Source organism: Zingiber officinale, chromosome 4A (genome assembly GCF_018446385.1).
Source record: "Zingiber officinale cultivar Zhangliang chromosome 4A, Zo_v1.1, whole genome shotgun sequence".
NCBI classification, from domain to species: Eukaryota; Viridiplantae; Streptophyta; class Magnoliopsida; order Zingiberales; family Zingiberaceae; genus Zingiber; species Zingiber officinale.
This window is the reverse complement of record NC_055992.1, coordinates 115,251,831-115,277,828: the sequence shown is the minus strand read 5'-3', so window position 1 is coordinate 115,277,828 and position 25,998 is coordinate 115,251,831. Positions and strand designations below refer to the sequence as shown.

Here is a 25,998-nt window from a genome sequence, read left to right as displayed (position 1 = left end):
AAGGCCGCTCTTCACCAGAATTATCACCGGAAGGGTCAAGTATAACAAGAAAAGCTAGAGGGTGAAGAAGTTGAAGCAAATTCTTCAAGTTCAAGACTTTATCAAGCTCAACTTCAAGATGCAATTCCAAGATGGACTTGGATTTGACACAAGGGTGGCTCCACCATACACATCGGCAAGCTTCGATTCTTGGAGATCAAGAATCGAAAACTTTCTTATGATGGAGATAGAGCAATGGTTTGCTCTAATGGAAGGCTTCAAAGCTCCAACGAACTCGAAGGGCAAGCTTCTAAAGAAAAGCAGATGGAGCTCAGAGCAAATTCAAAGGGGCGAGGCAAATGACAAAGTGACCAAGCTTCTGGTCAACTTATTGCCTAGCCACATCTTGGCTCGAGTTGGAGAATTCGAAGATGCCAAGGAGCTTTGGAGCAAATTGGCCAAGCTTCATGAAGAGATCCCCTCCACTGTACAAGATCATGAAGAATCCAAAGAGGGTGACTCTTTGGAGCAAGACCAAAAGGAGGATTCCGAGGTTGATAGATGCTCAACCTCCGAAGAAGAGGAAATCCAAGATGCTTCATCCTCAAGGGAATGCAACGAAGGGAACAAGGAGGGAGCATACTCCTTGTTTCATATTCAAGATAATGAAGCCTCCACCTCTAGGATTGAGGGGGAACAATCCTTGGTGACACCGGATCAAGAAGAAGGAGACGCTTCTACATCCGGGTCAAGAGAAGAAGAGGAGGAAGAAGCTTCTACCTCCACAAGTCAAGAAAAATCAAATGGAGGAGAATCAAGGTCCTATCAAAAGGAAGTTTCTACCTTTGGATCCAAAGAAAAAGATGCCACCCCTACAAGCAAAGGTATGAATATTTCAATTAATAATAAAAATCATATAATATGTTTTGAGTGTAGGGAACATGGGCACTACAAGAGCAAGTGCCCTAAATTGGCCAAGAAGAAGGGCCAAGTGACACAAAAGGGCAAGGAGAAGCTCAAGGAGACCACCCCCGGGACAAAGAAGAGCAAGAAGCACATTGTGTGCTTCTTGTGTCAACAAAAAGGGCATTACCGAAGTCAATGCCCCAAGGGGAAGAAGATGGTCAAGGCTCAAGGAGGCACTAGTCAAGGGGGAGCCTCCAAGGTAAAAAGGAAGGTAACTTTCATTGAGTCTATTCCCTTGCAAAATGGTAAAAAGCATGCTAGGTCAAATTTTTATCATCTTAATGCGATTTACCATGAAAATAGAAAGCATGATGGCGTTAAAGAAAAACATATAGCTTTTCATGCTAAAACCACTACACCTAAGGCTAGGAATGTAGGTAAAAGTCTGGGCAATAACTCTAAAGATTTTAGATACAAGCCCAAGAACAAATATGCTCATGAATCAAATGAAAAATCTAAAACTAAGGACTTAGTGATAGAAAATCAAGTCTTGAGGTCAAGACTTGATAAAATGGAAAAGACCCTAAAAAGGATGGAAAATATCCTATTAGGGCAAAATGAGCATAACCTAGGTCTAGGGGTACAAAAGCCATCCAATGGCCATAGAGGTTTGGGATACAAGCCAAAGGCTAAGAAGGATGTGCCCTCTTACCATAGAGTTCCATATAGTTATGGAACAAACCCTAGGTCTAGTGGTCAAGCCAAAAATACTAAGGAAGTCATCCCTAAGAGTATTTTTGCAATAAATATGACTAAGGCTTCTAAGAAGTCTAAGAAAGTTACAAACAAGGTCACAAGAGAGGCTATCCCTAGAGTTGACCTAGAAAGTGTGACCAAGGCTTCTAAGAAGCTCAACAAGGTCACTAGGAAGGTATCTAGGGAAGTTATCCCTAGTGAGTACCTAGAGCATCCAAGGAGCACCAATAGGTGTTGGGTTCCTAGGAGCATCTTCTCTACCCCATAGATGGGTTAGAGAGTGTCAACTCCGATTAGAAGGGTAGTTAACCCAACTTTGAGGAAATTGACACTCAAGGAGCATTTTCAAAGTTTTAGTTAACCTTTGAAAATGAAATGGAATTATTGATTACTCCTTGAAAGAGTAAAATGTGCCTAATGGTGGAAGAATTGATTTTAATCTTAAATGGCACATATTGGGAAATTCATAAGAACTATCAAGTTGGGATTTTGGTATGTTCTTAGGCAATTTAAGGCAATCCGGGCCTTAAATTTAAAAGTGCTACTCTTGAGGAAAAATGGAATATGCCAACATTTGAGGACATGTTTATTTTCAATTGGCATACATTAAATCAAGGAAATTAGAAATGCCAAATTTAGGCTTTGGCATTCTCTTGAAGCACTTTAGGGCAATCTAGGTTTAAGGTGTAAGTTTAGCTAAGACTTTAAGGATACTTAGATAGTTAATCTAGGTATATTTTATTTATGCTAAATCTTGCCATGATTGTTTGCCCATAATATGCCATGACATCATGTCTAGTTTTGCATTCATGTTTTATTATGAAAAATCCAAAAATACCATGTCATGACATTCATACATCATGTAGTAATAGGATATTTTCTTTTGAAAATTATTTTCTTTTGATGTATGCCATAACATAATCATGCATTAAGTTTAATTCCTTGTAATTAAGGACAAATGGCATTTAACGACACTTATTGACAAGTGACATCCTAGGTGGATGTCTAACATTTCTAAAATGCCTAGATAAATATGCATGATCCCTAGATTAGGGCAAAAACCAAAATCTACATCTCACAAAGACTATAAGGTGACTTGTATGTGTTTTGTCCACAATAGATACAAGTGAGATGTTAGAAAGATGAACAAAACTCAAGATGTTGATTTAGTGCATTCTTTTGAGTTTTAGGTTCATCAAAACACATAGTTATGTGATTTCCCATCATTGGGAAAGCTAATGTACAAGTCATGTGCATTAAGCCCAAGGAATGTGATGGGATATTGGTTTTGGAAATGTTTTTAAAATGTTTTTGGAAAACCTTGGTGAAGGCTATCTTTTGATAGTAATCACCATTGAATAGTTAGACACAAACTTGAAGAAAAACACTAAAGTTTTTGCAAGTTTTCAAGTTTGTGTCAATCTTTGAAAATATGATGTATTTTCATAGAAAGCTATTTTTCCATGATTAAGTATGCCCTAAATAATGTCTACACGAAATTTCATAATTTTTGGATTTTTGTAGAATTTTCTAGGGGTTTCTGAAGTTGACTGAAATGGAATTTCAGCAACTATCAGAGCTCCGATCGATCCATTGATCGATTGGAGTTCCTGAATCGATCCATGGATCGATTCAAACGGCAATTCCTACGAGCAGAAGCTCGCTGGATCGATCAGCCGATCGATCCAGGGAGTCTGAATCGATCAGTGGATCGATTCAGAAAGGTTCAATCGATTGGAACCCAACTCCAATCGATCCAAGTTGCTGATTTTGGCTGGGAAGGCTTGATTTCAGCATCTTTGAACCTCTTTGAGTCTAGGTAACCATTCCAAACCCATTAAATACATTTGTATACATACAAAGGGTGTTTTCATGTTGAAAACAAGGATAGATTGGTTAACGAAGACTAAGTAGAAGTTTAGGTTGAGGTTGTTTCAAATTTTGAATATTTGAACCTCAAAACTTCTAAATTTGGGTTTCCTAATGTTTTAGGGATTCCAAGTCATTGTTGGTGCAATGACAGAAGTTACCACCATGTCTTTAGGGGGAGGGACTCTTTAAAGACATGAAAATTATTTTTCATGAACCTTGGAAGGTGGTTAACCTTCTGTTGTGAACTTGCTCAAGGTTGAGCATTTAAACTTGAAATGGGGAGAAATGGGGAATGGATATCCTCATTATTTCAAGTGGACACTCAAGTGGTAGATAATGCTCAAGGTTGTGTAGTTGTCTACATTGAGGGAGAAGTTAAGGATAAATGAAGGGTATGGGACCTTCATTATCGTGTTGATCACAACGAGTGATGTTGTGAACAACGATGAGCAACTCTTCAGGGGGAGAGTCTTCAACAAATGGATTTGTTGAAGTGTGCCCAGAATTGGAGCATAGGTTGATGTGTGTCCAACGATGGGTTGATGTGTGCCAATAGGGGGAGAATGTATGGTTAAGTTTAGGCTTTCATTACCTATGGGAAGTTCATAGGGGGAGAATGAAAGGACTCATGAAAGGGAGTAAGTTAGGCTTTCATTACCTAGAGGGAGTTTGCCCTCTTAGGGGGAGAATGAAGAGCTTAATTTATGCTTTCATTACCTAGTGGCATGAAGAAGGAGGCTATGGGATTAGCCTAACTTACATATGGGATTGTAAGTGTTATTGTGGTATTGTCAAATATCAAAAAGGGGGAGATTATTGGTGCAATATCCCTCAGGTCAAGGTTGACCTGGGTAACCAAGCTGAGTCTTGGTTTGGGTTTAGATGTTTGACAATAAGATATTGATTGAAGAAGAGTCAAGTAGGTCAAGGTTGACTGGATACTTGACTGGGAAGTCCTAACTGGGATGTTAGACAAAATGAAAGACCTAGTGAGTGAAGCTAGGCGGTATGAAAGTCCTGGTGAGTGAAGCCAGGTAGAAGAAAAGTCCTGGTGAGTGAAGCCAGGCAGAAGGAAGTCCTAGTGAGTGAAGCTAGGCAGATGGAAATCCTGGTGAGTGAAGCGTGAAAGTCCTAGTGAGTGAAGTTAGGTGAAGTCCCGTGGTGAAAGTCCTAGTGAGTGAAGCTAGGTGAAAGTCTAGTGAGTGAAGCTAGGTGAAAGTCCTAGTGAGTGAAGCTAGGTGAAAATCCAAGTGAGTGAAGCCGATCGGGGAATGGATCGGATGATCGGACATGGTGGAAAATCCAAGTAGGTCAAAGGATTGACCGGATACTTGGCATGAGAAAAAAGTCCAAGTAGATCAAAGATTGACTGGATACTTGGCACGAGAGAAAAGTCCAAGTGGGTCAAAGGATTGACCGGACACTTGGTAAGGAGTCCTAGCAGGTCAAGGGGTGACTAGATGCTAGGCATGACATCCCAACAAGTCAAGGTTGACCGGATGTTGGTTTGGGAGGTTTGGACTTGGTTTGGAAATCAAGTTTGGATCGATCCAGATCTGATTCGATCCCTGATCGATCCGCTCATTGTCGTGAGAGCTTGAATGAAGTTGGATCGATCAGAGTAATCGATTCAGCAAGCTTGATCGAGCTGCTTCGCGCGATAAGCGCTGGATCGATCCGTGGATCGATCCAGGCGCGTTTCCAGAGCACAGAGGCGCTCTGGATCGATCCGTGGATCGATCCAAAGCCTCCCCGATCGATTGGGAATATTCGAATCGATCGGGATCCGACCGTTGGCGTCGTTTATAGCTGCAGGCGTGTGATGGCTGCGGCATTGCTTCTCCGATTCACTCCAGATTACTCGCCAGCTCCTCCACAGCGCTCTCAAAGATCAGATCGCCAGTTCTTGAAGGATCTTGGAAGCTTTCCAAGTCAAGAGGCGGATCAAAGGCAAGAAGAGAAGCTAGGGTTAGGGTTTTCTGTACTCATTGTAAGCTTTGCGCTTGTATTTTGTTTCCCTTTCCTTTCTTCTTGTACTGAGAGTCTTGTAGGGCTTCTCCGCCCTCGGTAGTTACCGAAAAGGAGTGTTTTCATAGTGGAGGGTGCGTGCGTGGTGTGGATCCTTGGATTAGTCACCTCTTGTGAGGTGGATACCAAGTAAACCAACTGTGTTAGCGTTGTTGTATTTGTTTCTGTATTTTCCACTGCATATTCTTGAAGAAACAAGCAACGCCGAGCAACGCCGAGCAACGCCGAGCAACGAGCGAACGTGACGAGCTATTCACCCCCCCCCCCCCTCTAGCTACTTTTGGTCCTCACAAAGAGGCGGATCAAAGTCAAGAAGAGAAGCTAGGGTTAGGGTTTGTACTCATTGTAAGCTTGTAAGCTTGTAAGCTTGTATTTCTTGTATCCTTTCCCTCTCTTCTTGTACTGAGTCTTGTAGGGGTTCTCCGCCCTTGGTAGTTACCATAAAGGAGAGTTTTATTAGTGGAGGGTGCGTGCGTAGGTGTGGATCCTTGGACTAGTCACCTCTTGTGAGGTGGATACCAAGTAAACCAACCTTGTTAGCGTTGTGTGATTTGTTTCTTTGTATTTTCGCTGCACATCTTTGAAGGAACAAGCAACGCCGAGCACCGAGCGAACGCGACGAGCTATTCACCCTCCCCCTCTAGCTATTTTCGGTCCTAACAAAGGGCAAAGCTCCCCGAGCGGATACACCGCCCGAGCAGGTTCACCGACAGTTCTCTGAAGCCATACATCGGGATCCGTTACCAAAATACTATACACCACCGCCGATCGGAGCTTACAATGGGACGACCGACCCCGACGATCATTTGGGGAAGTTCGATAGCATCGCCACCTTGCATCAGTACTCCGATGGCGTAAAGTGCCGGGTATTTCTCACCACTCTATCGGAATCTGCACATAGGTGGTTTCGGAGGTTGCCGGACGGCTCTATCACTAGTTTCCAGGAGTTCCGAACTACATTTTACGCCATCGGAGTACTGATAGAGCCGTCCGGCAACCTCCGAAACCACCTATGTGCAGATTCCGATAGAGTGGTGAGAAATACCCGACACTTTACGCCATCGGAGTACTGATGCAAAGTGGCGATGCTATCGAACTTCCCCAAATGATCGTCGGGGTCGGTCGTCCCATTGTAAGCTCCGATCGGCGGTGGTGTATAGTATTTTGGTAACGCGTCTGCTCGGGGAGCTTTGCCCTTCCTATGATCCCGAACGGGAGGCTCATCAGATGAAGATCCTTGCTCCCCGTGAGCGGGCGCGATTTCTGGGGGAGTACGGAAGAGCGCCTGAGGGAACCCTCCTATTGAAACATATTCCGGGCGGTCTGCTTGCGCCGCCCGGCCTGCTGAAGCCGAGGTTTGCTGTTGCGCTCGCTCAGCCTGTGCTTTCTCCTTTTGCCGCGCCACTATCTTGGCTGCCCTCGCCTCGACTATGGCGTCCAACTCTTCTTGTGAGATTGCCACGGTATGTATTCTTCCAGCCTCGTCCATTGCCTCTGCTCGGATGCAGGTGCGTTCCCACAGACGGCGCCAAATTGATCCTGTCCGAACCAGGAGTCAACGGACGCTGGGGATGTGGCGCTCCCTGCTGGATCCTCGAGTGCTCCGGCGAACCTGCAACAAAACCGGGCCGGGAGGGGTGTCCCGGCGACGACCCTCCGACGCTCAAGTCAGGCGAGGGAATAGATGAAGAAAGTGGTTGCAGGATGAAGACTCGCGTACCCTCGGTTGAAGAAGTGGAGGCCTTATATAGACCTCTCAAAGGAGCCTGGGCACACCAATCGAAGCAATCACCTGCTTTCGACCATGCCCAGGTATGGGTCTGTCAGAAGGGCATCCATAAGGCCATACCGCTACTGTATCAACCTCTCCATGATGTGACGGCGAGATCCTTTATCGTGAAATCTTGTGTACGGTATAATCATCAGACTTGCCTTTGCTGACATCCCATATCCTGAGCCGAACGAATAGGCCGCTCGGCTAACCTTTGTATCCTCGCCCTTATCCTGGCCGAACGGACCACCCGCTCGGCCCTTCGGTTCTAGCCGAGCAGACACCCGCTCGGCCATTCAGTCCTCCCGCCTTGGCGTCGGAAACCCAAGCCTATGGCTGGGTTATCTCTGGCTCCGCTCGGACCTGCTCAACTGCTTGACGCGGCCATTACCCGCTTAGTCAGCCCTCCATCCGTCCTCAGGCTGGGACCCTTCAGGAAGTGGGTCCCCCATTCTTACCGCCGGATCATCAGGGTTATCCATATCTCTTTCTTCATTGAACTCAGGGAACTCAATAACATTTTCCTCATCGGATGAATGAACAACTTCTTCTAATTTCTCATCATCGCTGATTTGATCTACCTCTACAAGCTGTCCATTTACCTTCATAAATATAAAATCAGAATAATCACTAGAAATTAGATTTGCATATTCAGCATATTCTCCTAAGTTACTGTTAGCTGATTCACTTTCTCTATCAATCCCGCAATGGTCACTTAAACTATCACCATCTAGAAAGTACTCTATGTCACTATCATCATTAGTGAAAGCATCGGAATGTCCTACATATGTATCATCAAGATCCTCACTTCGTAAATCCTCATTTATACCCCCAGTTTCAGTATCATTATTAGATCCATAAATATTCTGGTATTTTTCATGACCTGCGTGTGTTGACTCCTGATTTAAAATTTGCTCACTATCTTAAGTATACATGCATTGAGAAGCAAAATTAGCATTGCTTGGGATGCCTACAATAGTCTCAGCTTCATTAACACCATACCAATTAGATAGTTTTTCCAATCCATCTTTTAAGTCTCTTATGTATAGCTTAATATGAGGTTTATCCCTGTAAAAGCCAAACATTTCAAACATACAGTCATCCCCACTTAATTTCTTGAGTTCTGGACCAGAGCCCCTAAAATAGATAGGAATAAGTACATGGAGTTTCATCTGCTTTAACACATCTTGTAATTCTAACAATGACATATAATCAGGATAAACTCTCTCTATAAAGACCACCTCACCTCCAACATATTCCCAATCATCATCTTTTCTCTGAAATTTACCACCGTAGTGCAATTCCAAAGTAAACATTGTATTTGTGCATCCAACTGATACAAAGAACTAGGAAAAGTGTAAAAATATTAGTGATGAATCTGAGACAAAGAGACAAATAGATAAATAGGCAAATAGACAAATAACATACCATATGTAATAAAAAATCATTCGAGAAATAGACAAATAGACAACTTGGAAAATAAATAAATGAAACTTTACAGTAATGGAGAATGGGCCATACAACGTTTTCATGTATAATTAAATAGGGTTTTATATATTTTAAGCCAATCAGGTACTTAACCAAATTGAATCATAATATCACTTATATCAGTCATGCAATCAAAAGAAATTCAATATAATTCATTTTGATACAATCAATAGCTTAGAAATAGCATCAACGTATACTGTATTTCAAACCCTAACTCTATAAATACCTGAAAATTGGATATTTTTCTTTGGGAAAAATACAAACGATGTCAATTTCAAAAAGATCCCACTTCGACTCAATCTTCCAAGATTGCAAGACAGATCTCTCTTTCAATTTTCAACTTTTTCTTCGATATTTCTTACGATTTAAAAGGTAAAATTTTTTTTTCGCTACGAGAGAAAGCGAAGCATGATCTAAAATGTTAGTTAGCCTTGTTTAATTTTTTTTTATATTTTTTATCCAAGGATATAAAGGTCACTTCAATATAATTTCTTTTTCTTTTCAAAATTATTAAAAATATATATTATAAAAAGATAAGGATATAATTATCTTTTTATAATTTTTTTAAATATTTGGCTTCGATAAAGGAGGTTAAATGTTATTTTTTAAATATAGGAAGGCAAAACGCTACTTAATTCAAAATACAAGGAGGTTAAAAATATTTAAGCCTAATCATAATTTATTTAATCATATTGTAGCAATTGTGAGTCTATAATTATTATAATTTTAAGTGTATGCTATAGTAGTTATGGGGACTCTAATTGTTACAACGTGATTATAATTTTGTTTAATCACATTGGAGCACTTATAAATCTATAATTATTACAACATTAAGTTTGTATTATAATAGTTATTAAATCATAATTGTTACAATATGATCATGATTTGTTAAATCATATTTAGTAACTACTAATATGTAATTACTATGACGTTTAATGTATATTATAGTAGCTTCTATAATATGATTATGATTTATTTAATCATGTTGTAACAAATCACAACTATAAAGTTACAGTTTTATAATTATTACCATACAGATTTAATATCCGTCATTATTACAGTAGAAAATTTAAAAAAAAATTACTACAGTTAGAATCTGTGCGGCGAAAGTCGTGCAGTATATTAAATCCCCTGACACAGGAAGATGCACTGAAGCTGCAGGATGACCATGGAAAACACACTCAAACTTAGCATGATCCAGTGTGTTTGTATGCATCTTTCTTCATCTCTAAATATGCTTTCGTAGATTTTCTTTTTCTTTTTCTTTAGATTTACTATATTTTTTTATATATCACATTAAACACTAGAATTATAGGGTTTGCTTCAGTAACAGAAATTATATGAGGTAATTAAATGTTTTCATGGAACTAACATAATAAACTGAGTATAAGCTTCCTCCCTCAACGTACGCCATTTCGTTCACAATATATAATATGCAAACATCTATTTCAGACCTTATAGTTTGATTAATTAATCTACGCGTATTGCTACAAATTCCAATACGACGGCACGACGCCGTACTCATCGTCGGCCATGAGCGCGGCCACCGCCTCCGCCGCCCCCGAGTAGATCTCCGCCTCCGATAGCTTAACGAACCGCCCCTTCACCCTCGGCCGGGCCTCCGCGTAGGCCTTCCTCGACGCGTACCGTATCGTCTTCTCGAACCGTCGGCTCTTCCTCTTCTCCCGGTACCGCATCAGCCTCGCTTCCCGCTCCGCCCGAGCCGCCGCCGGATCCCAGTTATTGTGCGAGGGAATATCTGGATGCCCCGCGGATGTCGCCGCCTGCGACACCTCCGGCACCACCGCCGTCTCCGACGACTCCTGCGCGATGAGCGACTGGTTAATTAATCGCGATGGATTTACAATTAAATTTCATAGAAACTTTTAAAACGCTCCCTCTGAGAGTTTTGGATTAGTCAAAACGTCCCTGTTTTGGCTAGGATGATAATGGGAAAATTAAAAATATAGTGGAATCATTTGACAATTCTAAAACATGGAGGGTATTTTTTGAAAATACCAAAAAAAATATGGAGTTTATCCGGAGCAATTGAATTTACGCTGTGACAAAAGGAAAGATCCGGTTCGGGTTTGGATACGATCGCGTTGAGATCCAAACGCCAACCACCGACGCCGGTGGGCGACAGGAGGCACGCGGCCGGACCCGCTTCCTCGTCGACAGAGTCCTTCGGCTCGTCGGCGTAGTCGAGGTCCAGGTAGGCATCGGCGTCGGAGAAGAAGAACCGCGGCGGCAGCGCTTCCTGGTGGAGGAGCGAGTGGCCGGCGGCGGTGTCTTCCTGGAGCGTGGAGCTGACAGAGGCGGCGGCGGGCGCGGGGCCGACGAACGGCGGCAGGGGAACGCGGTGGTGGCGGCGAGCGAGAGGGTTGGCGGCGTGGATGTCGGCGTCGCAGGCGACGCAGAGGGCGGCGGCGTCGGCCTTGCACACTACGGCGGCGGGCGCTCGATCGCACACCTGGCAGAGCCACGCGCGCTCGTGGCGGGAGGCGAGGCCGTTGGCGCCGTGCAAGCGCCCGTCGCAGGCGCCGCAGAGAAACGCGGCGTCGGCTCGGCAGTGGAGCACGGCCTGCGAGGCGCCACAGGAGTCGCAGAACTTCGCCGCCGCCAGGGCGACACCGCCGCTCCCCTCCTTCGCCGCGCTCGCCATCGCCTTCACTTCGTCTCTTCTCCTTCCTTTCTCCGCCTCTCAATGTACATCCCATGTAGCTTATATTTTGGGGATTTTGGATCCTGATAAATCGCTATTGGTCGACACGCTATCCCAGTTGAACCAAGACAACCAATGAAAACAGAACACGTGGCATATAATTCTTTGGCTGATTCTCAAATGGTCAAACCTGAGACTTGAATTTTCAACACTGCTGGAAGTTCTTGCTATTCTCATCTTATCTTTTTGGAAGTACATTACAATAGGGGTCATCAAATTTGATCGTTTCGATCAGGATTTATCGACTATCATTTTCAATCTTTCTCCCCAGTTTTCGTATCGAATGCTTCTACCGAAGAGGTAAGCATATCGAAATTGTTAAAACATCTTGAATGAAGAAATCTTTAGACAAACTAGAAGTGCATGATTAGATACAAAGTTTGACACTAAGTTCAATCTCACCACATCAAGAATAGATTCTTCCGAGTACTTTGCTAACCTGGCTTCTCGAGAGACTTGACCGAGACGGTACACGAGTCTTCTTCGGCGCACGCCTGTGACTATTTTGTAAGATGTGATACAAATTGTTATTACCTGGTACATCTTGTGGAACTAAAGGCAGAATGAAAAGCAAATAAGTAGCAATTGAGAGATTTAAGGACATGTTAGCCATTTTACAAGGCCCAAAGAAAATTGCTTTACAAGGTTTAACAAGAAAAAAATTAACAAAATATCCATACAAGGAAGAAATAGTATATCTATGCAAAAGACACCATCTCAGATTCGATAATCGACAAAGGGGATCACCTGTTTGGTATCATAAGATCACCTGGAAAGAAAGCTGCATACTTTAAAAACCAGACAGCAGCCTTCTAGAGAACACTAGATATGGATCCAGCTAGAGGACACAAGATTTTGCTCACTTTTCTGGTTTCTTCTAAATCTGTCTCCTTTATTCGGGAGCGACATCTCTGTACACATCATTTGAAGGTATATTTGCACTACATGGGACGATGTATGGTAGCATTACCGATTCCCATGGATGCCTCTGATCATCCTCCGAGATGCTTTGTTTTGCAGTAAACACACTAATATATATATGAGAATACGATTGCACAAAAGCAGAAGTTTGTACACATTCCTTCACCATCAAGGATCACTTCAGGTTAATTGCTGCAGCCATTTTCCGCAACGTCTGAGATATCTCAGAAAACGATGGCCTCAATGCGGGATCAGAAGACCAACAAGTTTCCATTAAGGATTTCCATTCAGGATCGCACCAGGTTGGAATTTTAGGGCGTATGCTGTTGTTTATAATGCCACCTATGTGGAAAAAAGAACACTAAATCAATGTACAGAAGTTCACTATATTGAAGTTGGTTTATGAGAATTCATAAGCATATGTTTGAATTAACTATGAAGTATACCTATGATCGAAGCACAACGCATATCCGCATAAGGATCTTCCCCAGTAAGCAGCTCCCACATCACAATTCCATATGAATAAACATCAATCTACACAGGCACAAGCCCAAAAGAAAGAAATTAACAAAAGACAGGATGAACAGGTAAATGTGTAAGGAGATTTGTGTAGCGACAGATCATACACAGAACCTAACCTTTTCAGACACCATATTGCTTTTTCCACTTAGAAGCTCCGGTGCCATCCATGGTAAAGTACCCCGAAGACCACCTGATACCAATGTGTGCTGCTTTACTTTTGATAAACCGAGGTCACCAATCTGGTATGCGATTGATGACAAAGTTATTGGATGTCCTCAAGATCAATCATGCATAACCGAGCTTGAATTCCAACAAATACCTTGAAACATACAAACAAATTGAATAGGTACCTTACACACGGGACGATGTGGATCTCTCATATTAACTAACAAATTTTCGCACTTGAGATCAAAATGAACTATGTTCTTTTCATGCAAATACTCCATTCCAAATGCAACATCCATGGCTATTATTAGTCGTTTGCGGCGGTCAACAGTCCTGTTTGCAGAAAACAACACATCATAAACTCGTTAAGACTTCTACTTAACTAGCATCATGTAGTGAACAATGACCTAGTGTACTCAATTTAACTCTGCTAAATTATTGCTCCATATACCGGTCTTTCTTTTGCAGAAACTGTTTAAGTGATCCATTGACCATGAACTCCGTTACAGTTGCTAAGCAACCATCAGGGCCATCACGGACTACGCCATAAAATGAAACAATGTTGGGATGATGCAAGCAACTCATTATTAGAGCCTCTTTCCAGAAATCTGCAATCTGCAAATATCAGCAATTGATATTAAAATGAAAGAATGTTGGGATAAAGCAACTCATTATTAGAGCCTTTTTCCAGAAATCTGCAACTGCAAACATCAGCAATTGGCATTAATTGAATATACAGATGAAAAATTAAGCACAGATGAATTCTCAATAATAACAAAAAACAAAAAGCAACAAAACACAAAAAAAAAGTAGGCTTCTGAAATTTTGGTAAAAGCCTTAAAAGTAGATTCGCTACCTTCGCGGCCCCCCCAGTACCAGGAGGGAGGTAAATGCAGGTACACAGACCATAGGCGCATGGTGGGGTAAACCCCAGGTCGTCAGTGATATCATGCGCCCACCGACTGCGCTATGCCCTAGGAACTGGTAAAAGCCTTAAAAGATTGACTAGTACATGGGTATACAAAAAAAAATTTAAAAAAAAATCTATGGAAGAAGATTGTATGGGAAAAATATATACTTCCAATTTAAAAGTTTGCAACATTACGGTAAAATGACAGGGGAAAAAAAACAGTGTATGGCATCAAAAATTTTCCACACTGTCCATCAAAGACATGCTATTATGGTCTGCAACACATTCCTTTCTCAAAAAAAAGCACACACAAAGGTTGGTGCCATAGAACTTTATTCATGATTTAATTGTAAGAAGGAAATGATTAGCTTCATTTTTCAAGGTATGACAGAATTCACACAATATTGATTGAATTGCGTAGTAAACTAAAAGTAGAAAATACCCTTTATCCTTATATGATTTTCAGGGTTGACACGTTTCAGACTGTAATACCATAGGCAATAATGAGATGCTAGTAGTTTTGATGTACAATAGGCTTCAAAAGTTTGCAGTGCTGTTTCTCCAGGCAGGACAAAATTCATAATCAGTGAGAAAACAATCCCTCACTAAGCAAGAAATGGATCACACCTTTGTATATTGCAATATTCTTTCTATCTAAAACATTCATATATACTAGCATTGGCACTACATCTAAAGGATAGGTTGGCATTGGTGAAAGTATGACAAAGATAAAATTCAAAGATGCTCTCTTATACATGCACGAGTAGAAAATAGCAACTACAAAAATTAGCAAAGTATCGACAACATAACAAAAAACATTAGAATTATAGTATGATTAGTAAATACAAAAAATAAACATTAAGATAAATAAAACGTATAAACTACCAGACGTTCTCTCTCGGATGGCTTCCCTGCAAAGCAGCTAGCTTTTATTCTTTTAATGGCGACATCAGAACCTCTCCATTTTCCATAATAGACTGATCCAAATGTGCCTGACCCCAGTTGTCGAATCTCTTCCAGGTCATCATTTTTTATAGTCTTAAGAATAATCAAGGTTACAGTAAATGATACAACCAGGAAGATTAAAAACAAAAAAAGAAATGTGACAACAAGAGACCTGTAACCCCTTTGATAAAGCTTCAGCTTCGGCAGTTGTGAGCTCAATTTTACAAAGTTTCTCATTTTCACTAGTTCCTTCCAATTCTGCCTGAACATCTAGATTTGCATTCTGGTTCTGCATAAGGAAAAAGGTAATGAAACTAAGCAGACACAGACATGAAAAAGTTGTGAGGATGAAGGAACATAAGCATTTTAACTAAATGAGACCTGCAACCCTTTAGCCGAATTTCCATGTTCAGCTGTCATGGGCAGTTCACTATTTCCTGTTAAGTCAGCTTGAACATCTGCATTGGCATCCTGCAAATAATAGCAAATAGCAATAAGAATAACACTGAGAATAAAGAAGTCACACAAAATGATGAAAACCAAACTCACTTTTGTTTTGTGTTCACATAATGATTCTTTCTTTCCAGAAGTAGAATCCAATCCAGAATTTGATTGGGCCATGGTCACCACCTCCTCAGCACCTTCCAAAACTGCTTTTTTCACAGAAGCAATCAACTCAGGTAAAAAATTCAAGTTCTCCCCCAGCATGTCCCTGTCTCCATGAGCAACATTACTGTCAGCATCAAGATGTTTGTTTGTGTCTTCTTCCACTTCAGAAAGCTGCAATTCTTTTATGGAAACTTCAAAAAGTTTATGTTTTGGAGAAAGAGTAATATATACATCAGGTTCATTTGAAATCACATGTTGCTTCTCCTGCCCTTCTAAAGTCATATTGTTTTTGGATGTGGCTTGCATTTGGAAAGCAGGTTTGTGGGCGGTGACACTAGAAATAGCAGATTCTTTGTCAATTTGGTACAGTGGTGCTGGCACAAGTGGAATTTCTTTAGAAGGAACTTTTACATGTAAACCAGTATAAACTGATGCAAGGGGAAGAATGACATCCTGATCACTGCTGTTTGTATTTGTTCTAGTATCACATTGATGCTCATGATCTGCAGCTGCAAATTCTTCAAAGCTAACCAGCTTATGACAGTTATTCTGGGAAGAGAGAGCATTTGGAATCTCGTTATCAACCAAAACATAGGGGAATCTTGGACTTCCCTCCTGCTTATATCTTATAAGAGCTGGGTCTGGACCATTCATTATCATTGAACCAGCAAGTTCGTGTGATGTTCCAGGGTGAAATGGGGCCTGCTTATTTCTCCATAAAGATTGGGCTGGGTGCAAATTGTTCAGACCTTGGTAAGGACTATCTGCTCCATATGCAGAAGGCTGATTCTGATACCGAATAGCAGCATCTTCAAATCCTGGCACATTTGCTCCTGGAATAGCTCCAGTTATATGTTGAGGTACAAAAACTTCGTTTCTAATATTAGCTCCATATTGGATGTAATGTGAATCATTGTGGCTGATGCAATTGTAAGGGAATGATTGCTTGTCATTAATGTTCCCGTGTGTAGCATTCATCATATTACCATCAATATATTGTTCGCTTATCCTACCAGTTCCATTTTGATGCATCCTCATATCCTCAACTCTAAGAGTAATATGGTTGTTGTGGACGGCCCATCCACGTTCGCAATTGTGTGAGTCATTAAGCATGGGATGTTGCTCATTATGTTCTTTGACATAGATACCATGCCCCATCTTAAGGTCTCGATTTGGCATACATGGATCTTTGCTACCAAAACAACCAGTGCAAAAATTTGGAAAATTCCCTATGTATTCATTTATGTTTGGCTGATCCGAGTATGGTAGCCCATGCTTCCAGCGAATCTCATGGAAACGTGCATCTGGCATGAGACAATGGTTCCTCTGGAGAGCCATGCGACAATGCTCACAAAGACTGTTCCCCTTGATCATATTATGAGAATGACCCAAATTAGCCGGAAATCCAGATTTTTCTTGCAAAACTGCTCCCGGAGGCATCCATACATAACTTTCTGCTGTTGATGGACAATGAAGATCATACTGATGCAGCTGGTGACCTCCTGTGTGCTGAATGCAATCCTCCAAAATCTGATCACGGACCTCCCCAGCTTCATGGTAAAATCTAGCAGGTGATGGTGGAGGTGAGAATTCATGTGGATCGTTAGCAGCAAAACATCCTGGAGAGAACAAAGCAGGGCTACGAGGTGTATCCATTTCACTATATCTTTGGTCATGAGACGGAATGGTAAGGTGACACAAATTAACCTGATTGGGAATTCCCCCGTCAATGCTCAGATGCCCAAAATAATGCTCAGAAACATCAGGAGGTGATGTGGATTTAACATCAATGAGGTTGTTGATGGCATCGATGTACCTCCGCTCAGCTTTCCTATCATCAGCATCATAGTGTGGACCACCCATGGTGGCTACATCTTGATCAGGACATTGTGAGAAAAGAAAGATCCTCAACCATGTCTGGCCATCACCGATTGCGATGAACTTATCATACTCCTCCATCATGTTCATTACATCCTCATCATTCACAACCGACACCAAGGCATCAAGGTCCTCGTCCGGCTGTTGGTACTTGATTAACGACACCCCATCAAAGAGCTCCCGCACCCGAACCAAGAGGTCGTGGTACGAGATGTCACGAGGAACATTCATGATTCGGGTCTCACCTCCCACATAGCGAAGTCTGCCGTCGAGTGGGCGCGGGAGGATGCTTCCACCAAAGCTGCAAAGGAACTTGACGCGAGGAGAATCATCCATAGCTGCGCTAATTTCCATCTCAGGCCGCAGAGACTGAGAATATCCAGAGACAAAGCAAGAACAATCGAAGGATCCGGGTTCCCCTCGATTACACATTAGAGACGGACTACCAGTACCAGAGATAGCACGACTCCCAGGAATACGCCTCTATCGCCTCCAAAATGAAGGCTTTCCCACTGAATCGGAGTCGTTTGCAAAGACAGCAACACATTCATCAAAAAAACACCAAATAAAAACATTAGCATAAAGACAACCACTGTCCTAGTTCTTCCACTTCTGAAAATTCTAACTTTTTTTGTAAAACTAAAAAACAAACGATTTTGGCACACGGATCCAATAAATAAATAAATAACCCAAGATTGAAACAAAACTAGCAAACGGCAACACCTAATTAAGAGAAACGATACCTCCGATTACGCAGAATTTCCGATCTGAGCCCGATGCTTCCTCCCTCGATCTTGCCCTCTCACGTCGAACAACCGACACGGCAAGAAAAAAAGACCCCAGAGTTGAGGAATCGGGGCAACTTGGTCCGAAAGCACCAGCGAAAGGAACCAAACTGGCGGTGAAAGGATTATACCTCGGGATTATTCCATCACGAGGGAACCTCCACTCGTCATGCGTGAGACAGAGAGGGAGAGAGAAGGAGAAAGAAAGAAGACTGCGGCTGCCCTTGATGCCGCAGGGGAAGAAGAAGTCGATCCTGCTATTTATCGCCTCACTTCCCCAACGCTATACTTGCGGCGGGCACGAAGATGACGTCACCACGGATTACTATTCACTAATCATGTTTAAATTGTCGCTTATCGTTTAATTAATCATTATGAATAATTTCAAATAGTGAGCATTATTTAGATTAGGTCTAGCCAAACTTATCCATGAGATAATCTAGGTAAGTAAAGCCAAGTGTAAAATGAATTTAAAATGGTTTGATTTCTTTGGTTCAAATTTATATTAAGCTTAATTTGTTTCCAAGTTCAATTCAAATATATTTGATTATTTAAAATTTTAAATTTATTTAATTATCAATGAATTTATGCTATTATAAATTTATTTATTCAATTTAAACTTCATTATTTATTGAGAAGTATTATTCACATGTCTTATGGGTAGATTTTGGGATCATTCTGAGTTAGTACAAAATGTTTACTTGAATGTTTGATAAGAAGGATTACTATATTAAAATAAAAATATCTTTTATGATTTATCTTATTTTATTATGATGTCGATAATATTGAGTTACTTGAGATGTAAATCAAATCTTCTCTCCCCAATATCATCTGTCCCCGTGTCTCACTCATCGTCCCAGTCCACCGCCGACGGTCTTCGGCCATCATCCCGATCAATACTATAACCCTTGGGGAAGGTGAACCCTAGGGGATCGCCATCGGTACGATCGGCGCCAGAATCCGGCCGAATCTGAGCAAACTTTCCTCTACCGTCCATTTAAGCCCCTGCTCAGATCCGGTCGGATTCCTGCGTCAATCGTGTCGATGACGACCCCCTAGGGTTCACCTTTCCTAAGAGTTATAGTATTGATCGAGACGATGGTCGGAGGCCACCGATGATGGGCTGGAACAATGTGTGAGATACGGGGACAGAGAAATATGGGGAGAGAAGATTTGAACTCCTTGAGATGAGCTCACAAATTTTATATGTGGTATTATTTGTAAATATTTTATAATTTGTATACACTAACTATTTAAATACATATGCATTTTTATTTAATTTAATAAATTATTTAAAATTTTCAATTAACATATTCTTACCAAATATCAAACTTTTAACGAACATTTAATTTATTTATACTAAGGGAAAAAAAATGAAGATTAGGAGTTCAATGCCTTCTACACGCTAATGCTATGTTTACATGAGAGAGTGGAGATCAAAATTAGAGAAAATTTTCTATAGTAGATAATTTTTCATCGTTTCCTTTATTAAACTTTTGGGGAAAAAAGGAAACATAATCCATCGATGGTTGATTTTGAAGCAAAAAATGATCACTGTCAAATCGGGTGGAAAACGAATGATGGAAAATTAAATGACGCATGTACCATCTCTTTCTCACAAAATTATAAATTTTATGTGACTTTTCATTTCTCTTTCCCCAACTTGTTTTCTCCATCCGACGAGGCAGCGTCTGTGCATCACGTGTCTGTGCATCACACGTCTGTGGCAACATCTTCGATCTTTTCTCGGCAACATTTATGTTGTTCCTCGGCAACTTGTAGCAAGGGTTTGACGGAGAGTAATGAACAAAAAGATAATGTTTGACGTGTTTTATTACACAAACTTATCACTTCTAGCGACGCATACTTGTTGGTGCCGCAGAGGCCGGCAAGAGGGGGGTGAATTGCTGTAAACAAAAAGTAAAACTACCCTCCTCGGATTTCAACTCAGAAAAGCAATAGTAAAATAATAACAATTAAATTAACAGAAGAAAAAAGAAACTCAGCAATTAACCTGGTTACAACCAAGGAGGTTGTTAATCCAGGGCGATGAAAAGACGCACTAGAAGAATCTCCTTCTCTGAATGCGAAGAAGCCTTTTTACACACTAACGGCTCAGAACTATTGCTAGGAATTAAGTACAGAGTTGATTGTCAAAGTTGTTGTTGAATTCCTAGCTCCAGGGGCCTTTTTATAACTCCTGGAAAGTCTTTCCCGAGGGTCCAAGGCGCCTCCAACAAGGTTTAAGGCGCCTCCAGCTCGGTCAGCGGATAAAACTTTATCCGCATGCAAACGGTCAAAACTGACCTGTTTAAGGCGCCTTCAAGGGCGCCTTCAAGCTTGTTTAAGGCGCCTTCAAGCTACAGTAACTTCTGTTACAGTAACTTCTTGCTATAGTAATTTCCAGCCTCTTTTGACTCCTTTTCTTCTTCGCTTTGGCTTCCGAGGCTTCGTTCTTTTGGGTGATTGCGGCCAACCGGAATAGGGCTCACCCGAACCCAATTCCCGGCCTTCTCCTCGAGCAGCCTTCCGTCCGGCTTAACGTCCCTCTAACGTCGCGCACGCTCTTCACGCCCACCGGAGTACTCTTCCGCAGCTCACTCGTCCTTCGGACGCACCGAGCCCATCGGCTCCCTTCCCGTGTCGTCCTTCTCGCTAGCTGCGTCTTCCGCTCGACTTCTTGTGCTCCTAAGCTCCTGCACACTCAGACACAGGGATCAAACACAGCAGGACCTAACCAACTTGGTTGATCACATCAAAACTATCACGGGGTCCAACAATCTCCCCCTTTTTGATGTGCATCAACCCAAGTTCAAGTTAAGGTTAAAAATAGACATAAACAGTAATTTTAAAGAAAAATTACTAAACTAACAAGTTAAGTATAATTTTTGCAATTAGTAAAACTGCAACAAAAAATAGAAAAAGAATTTTAAATTTTAAATTTTTTCTAACTCCCCATAAACTTGTACTTTTCTCTCTCCCTTTGATCACAGCAAAAACGGGGTTAATAAAAATAGAGAGAATTATCCAACAATATGTTAGGTAAAATAAATGGTTCAAAAAATATTTCAAGTAAGAATGAAATTTTGAAAAATTTTCTAGGTAAAATTTTTCAAGTAAAAAAGTTTCCACAAAAAAAATTTCAAGTTAAAAATTTTCCAAAAAATTTTAGTAAAATGAATTTTTGAATTTTTCAGAAGAATATTTTTAAAAAAAATTCTAAGTTAAATTATTTTTTAGAATTATAGAAAAGGCTTTTAACTTAGGCAAAAATAATAATTTTTATTATTATTATTAAAACAAAATTCATTCTCAAGTTATTGTCATTTCTCTAACCTTATTATGATATCTAAATTTCTACTTTAGTTTATCATAATTTTTTAGATTTAAGGAAAATAATATTAAGTATGCGAAAAATTGTTTTGACAAAATAATTGATAAAAGATCTTTTGATAATTCGTTCGACAAATTATTTTGTAACTCACAAAAATCTTTTGGCAATGTTTTTAGTTTCAGAAATTCTTTCAACAAAATAGTTGGTAAAAAATATTTCGACGGTGTTTTTAATTGGAAAGATTCGTTCGACAAAATTTTTTCTAATCCAGAAAATTCTTTCGAAGATTTAATTTTTAATTCGCAAAAATTTTCAGGTACCTTCTCGATTAATGTAATTACTTGTTCAGAAGGTGGAGACCATACCTAACTTACCTTGTAAGCTATTGATTCTCCCCCTGTCGAGTTGCTTTCTTCCGAAGTCTCTTCCCCTTCATCGATGCTCATCTGGGATGAGCTTTCTGTGGCTTCAGGATGGAATTTGGCTGTTGGGGCTGTTGCGGCATTTACCTTGGATTCGGACTCTTCATAGATCTTTAAGAACTTTTCCCAAAGTTCTTTTGCGCTATTGTACTCTCCGACTTTGTCGAGATCTTCATTTGGTATTGTGGTTAGAAGATGAAATTCAGCCCGCGCATTTGCCATCGACTCATCACGTTGCTTCTCGTTCCAGAGGTATTTCTCGAGCTCTTCTCCATTTACTTTCTTTGGTGCTTCATAACCAGATTTCATAATTAAATAAATACCAAAATCAGACTTAAGGTATACCTCCATTTTTTGCTTCCATGAAGCAAACTCCCCCTCGAATGCAGGTGGGTAGTCACTGGCTCTGGCCATCGTCTAGATCTTCGTGCTTCAGTCGGCGGTTAGTCCTTCTGAGGCGGTCCGACTCTGATACCACTTGTTGGTGCAGCGGAGGCCGACAAGAGGAGGGTGAATTGCTGTAAACAAAAAATAAAACTACCCTCCTCGGATTTCAACTTAGAAAAGAAATAGTAAAATAATAACAATTAAATTAACAGAAGAAAAAAGAAACTCAGCAATTAACCTGGTTACAACCAAGGAGGTTGTTAATCCAGGGCGATGAAAAAGCGCACTAGAAGAATCTCCTTCTCTGAAGGAGGAGAAGCCTTTTACACAATAACGGCTCAGAACTATTGCTAGGAATTAAGTATAGAGTTGATTGTCAAAGTTGTTGTTGAATTCCTAGCTCCAGGGGCCTTTTTATAACTCCTGGAAAGTCTATCCCGAGGGTCCAAGGCGCCTCCAACAAGGTTTAAGGCGCCTCCAGCTCGGTCAGCGGATAAAACTTTATCCGCATGCAAACAGTCAAAACTGACCTGTTTAAGGTGCCTTCAAGGGCGCCTTCAAGCTTGTTTAAGGCGCCTTCAAACTACAGTAACTTCCTGCTATAGTAATTTCCAGTCTCTTTTGACTCCTTTTCTTCTTCGCTTTGGCTTCCGAGGCTCCGTTCTTTTGGATGATTGCGGGCAACCGGAATAGGGCTCACCCGAACCCAATTCCTGACCTTCTCCTCGAGCAGCCTTCCGTCTGGCTTAACGTCCCTCGAACGTCGCGCACGCTCTTCACGCCCACCGGAGTACTCTTCCGCAGCTCTCTCGTCCTTCGGACGCACCAAGCCCGTCGGCTCCCTTCCCGTGCCGTCCTTCTCGCTAGCTGCGTCTTCCGCTCGACTTCCTGTGCTCCTAAGCTTCTGCACACTCAGACACAGGGATCAAACACAGCAGGACCTAACCAACTTGGTTTGATCACATCAAAACTATCACGGGGTCCAACAATACCATAGTATTCTTAGGGTGAATTTGGATGGTTTTAGACGCTTGTGTGAAATATTAAAGCACAACAATAGGATAAAAGGTAATAGGAATTCAAGTGTTGAAGAAAAAGTTGCTAAATTTTTATATTTGCTTGGTTATGATGTCAAAAATTGAGAACTGAGTTTTTTCTTTCGTAGTACAAGGACTACTAGTAATCACTTTCATGAAGTCTTAAAAGCTATTATTGGCCTTCATGCTGCATTTATAAATCAATGATCTAAAATTCCTCCTCATATAAAGAGTAGCAACAGATTCTATCCTTACTTTAAGATTTTTTTTTAATCATTTTGAACTTTAGAAGTTTTATAATATACTTTTTAGACACATATGTCGATTGTCTTTTAATTGCAAGATTGTGTTGGTATATTAGATGGAACTCATATACGTGTTAAGGTATCTGATGTAAATGCACCTTGATATAGAGGAAGAAAGGATTGGCCAATTACCAATGTGTTGGTTGGATGCTCCTTTGATTTGAAGTTCATATATGTCCTAGCCGGAAGGGAAGGAACTGCATCTGATTCTCGAATCATAAAAAATACTCTATCTAAACATGATAAATTGATAATTCCTCATGGTATCTAGTTTACAATTAATGTTCTTTAGTGGACAATATTTGAAAGTAAATATGACTAACTTATATCTTTGATTTGGTGGTAGGTAAATATTATTTAGTTGACTTTGGATTTATGTTGAAGAGGGACTTGATTACCCCTTATTGAGGAATTTGTTATCACTTGAAATAATATTCGAGATGTGGCCTTACAAATACAAAAGAGCTATTCAATCTTCAACATGCATCTCTTTGTGGTGCAATCAAGAGAGCTTTTGGGGTTTTAAAGAAAAGATTTCCAATTATTGCTAGTGGAACACAACCTCTTGTTTTTTTGCCTCCTCTGTTACATTGTTTCACCTGCTGCTTGATTGATTTGCTTCACTCAGACCAATAATAAATATAGTTACTACTGTATTTCTAATTATGTTTAAATTTGTCTAGACTAATCCATTAATCAAGAAGTGGAGATATACCCCTGTACCTGATTATAAGAAATTGCTAAAGTTGTTTGCTCACGATAGGGTAAATGGTCAAAGAGCTTCTACTATTACAGAAAGAAATGTTGAAATTATTTTAGAGGAAGAACAAAGAGATCTTGGACTAGATGATGAACATGAGAATTTCAGTGTGATCCCTGATAGTCCACCATTTGATGATTGATCAAGGAAGAGAAAGATTGCATCTATTGATTCATATGGTAGTAAGAAAAATTCAATTATCGACATTAATGTCAAGGAAGTTGTTGCTACAATTGATCGTTCAACTTTAGTGATTGAAAATAGGTCATTTCGCCAACAAAATGCGAATTAGAAATTCTACAAAGCTCTAATTTGTGTTGGTGTTCTAGATAAAAATATACTTGTTGTGTATCTATTTCTAGAAGAGAACAAGGAGAAGATGATGCATTTCATGGGATGCCCATCGGAGAAAAGATTGGAATTTCTAAAGATGATATTCTCTTTTTGATTTTAATAGGTTATGTTAATATGACAACCCCAATTTTGCATAGCTCTAGAATATTAAGTATAAAAAAGTGAGCTACTTATTTTGGTATCAGTACAAACTGGAGTTTAATATTAAGTACAATTTTATTGTACTTATAGACTATTTCTAAGTAATATTTGTAATTGGCAATATCTAATATATAGTTTGGTTGGCAACTATTTAATAGTGATTGTAAATTATTTTCAAGTAAAATTTATTGTCGATACTTTTTGTAGTTTAATATTTTAGTTGGCAATTCGTATTTTAATATTTTAATTGACAATAATAATTTTTTAGGTTTCAAAATAATGTTGAACTGTAGTAAATATTATTTTTAAAAATAATATTAATAATTTTAAACTGTAGATTTAATTTTGATTAATAATAATTTTTAATTATTAAGATAAAATAAATATTAATTTAAAATTATATGTCACACCCACCCATACAAAGAATATTTAAATCTTCTATAGCCTAGGTTGAAAAGGATAATATATTTTGATCAATAAATAATTTTATTTTCTTTCCATTTATCTAAGTAAATAGTTTAAGGGATTGATTTTACAGCTTTTTATTGAACCGTATATAAGTTTTCAAAATACCTAAATCATGTATCATAGTTTTAAAATTATTAAATCACGTACCCACTTTTCATTTTACCCTCATTCTCAAATCAAATCAATTCAACTAGAAAATTTTTTCAATTGAATTGATTTCTTTCTGTGTATTTGAAAAAATTTATAAGCCAATTTCGGTCAAAATCAGCTGATGGAGCTAGAGATTTCGAAATGATATAAAATCAGTTCCCGTGTATTCGTCTAGTTCTCTTGATTGTAAAAATACTATTAAACATTAATTTGATCCAATATATTGAGAGCAATTTTTTTTAAAATACAAATGTGTTCAAAAAATTAATTCATGTTTAAAACATTATTGCTCTCAATATATCCAATTAAATTGATGTTTAATAGCATTTTTACAATCAGAAGAACTAGACGAACATATAAGAAATGGTTTCATATCATTT

The 25,998-nt window shown here is 39.9% G+C and overlaps 2 protein-coding genes across 3 annotated transcripts; both read right to left on the bottom strand.

Annotated features, from left to right (window-relative positions):
- Positions 1-10,127: 10,127 nt before the first annotated feature.
- Positions 10,128-11,529, bottom strand: LOC121970677 (zinc finger protein CONSTANS-LIKE 3-like). The gene is made up of 2 exons (XM_042521535.1): positions 10,860-11,529; positions 10,128-10,623 (listed from the first exon to the last, which is right to left on the bottom strand). Exons 1-2 carry the CDS (start codon positions 11,463-11,465, stop codon positions 10,288-10,290), a joined length of 942 nt encoding a protein of 313 aa, XP_042377469.1. The 5' UTR covers positions 11,466-11,529; the 3' UTR covers positions 10,128-10,287.
- Positions 11,530-12,091: 562 nt separating this feature from the next.
- LOC121970676 lies at positions 12,092-18,523 on the bottom strand. Of its 2 annotated transcripts, XM_042521533.1 has the most exons (10): positions 18,219-18,520; positions 15,538-17,987; positions 15,370-15,459; positions 15,161-15,277; positions 14,929-15,081; positions 13,585-13,748; positions 13,319-13,466; positions 13,085-13,207; positions 12,893-12,980; positions 12,092-12,788 (listed from the first exon to the last, which is right to left on the bottom strand). In XM_042521533.1, exons 2-10 carry the CDS (start codon positions 17,905-17,907, stop codon positions 12,622-12,624), a joined length of 3,420 nt encoding a protein of 1,139 aa, XP_042377467.1. In that variant the 5' UTR covers positions 17,908-17,987; positions 18,219-18,520; the 3' UTR covers positions 12,092-12,621. The 2 variants fall into 2 exon arrangements, with proteins under 2 accessions (XP_042377467.1, XP_042377468.1); XM_042521534.1 differs by lacking the exons at positions 12,092-12,788; positions 12,893-12,980; positions 13,085-13,207 and having other exon boundaries at positions 13,407-13,466; positions 13,541-13,748; positions 18,219-18,523.
- Positions 18,524-25,998: the final 7,475 nt, after the last annotated feature.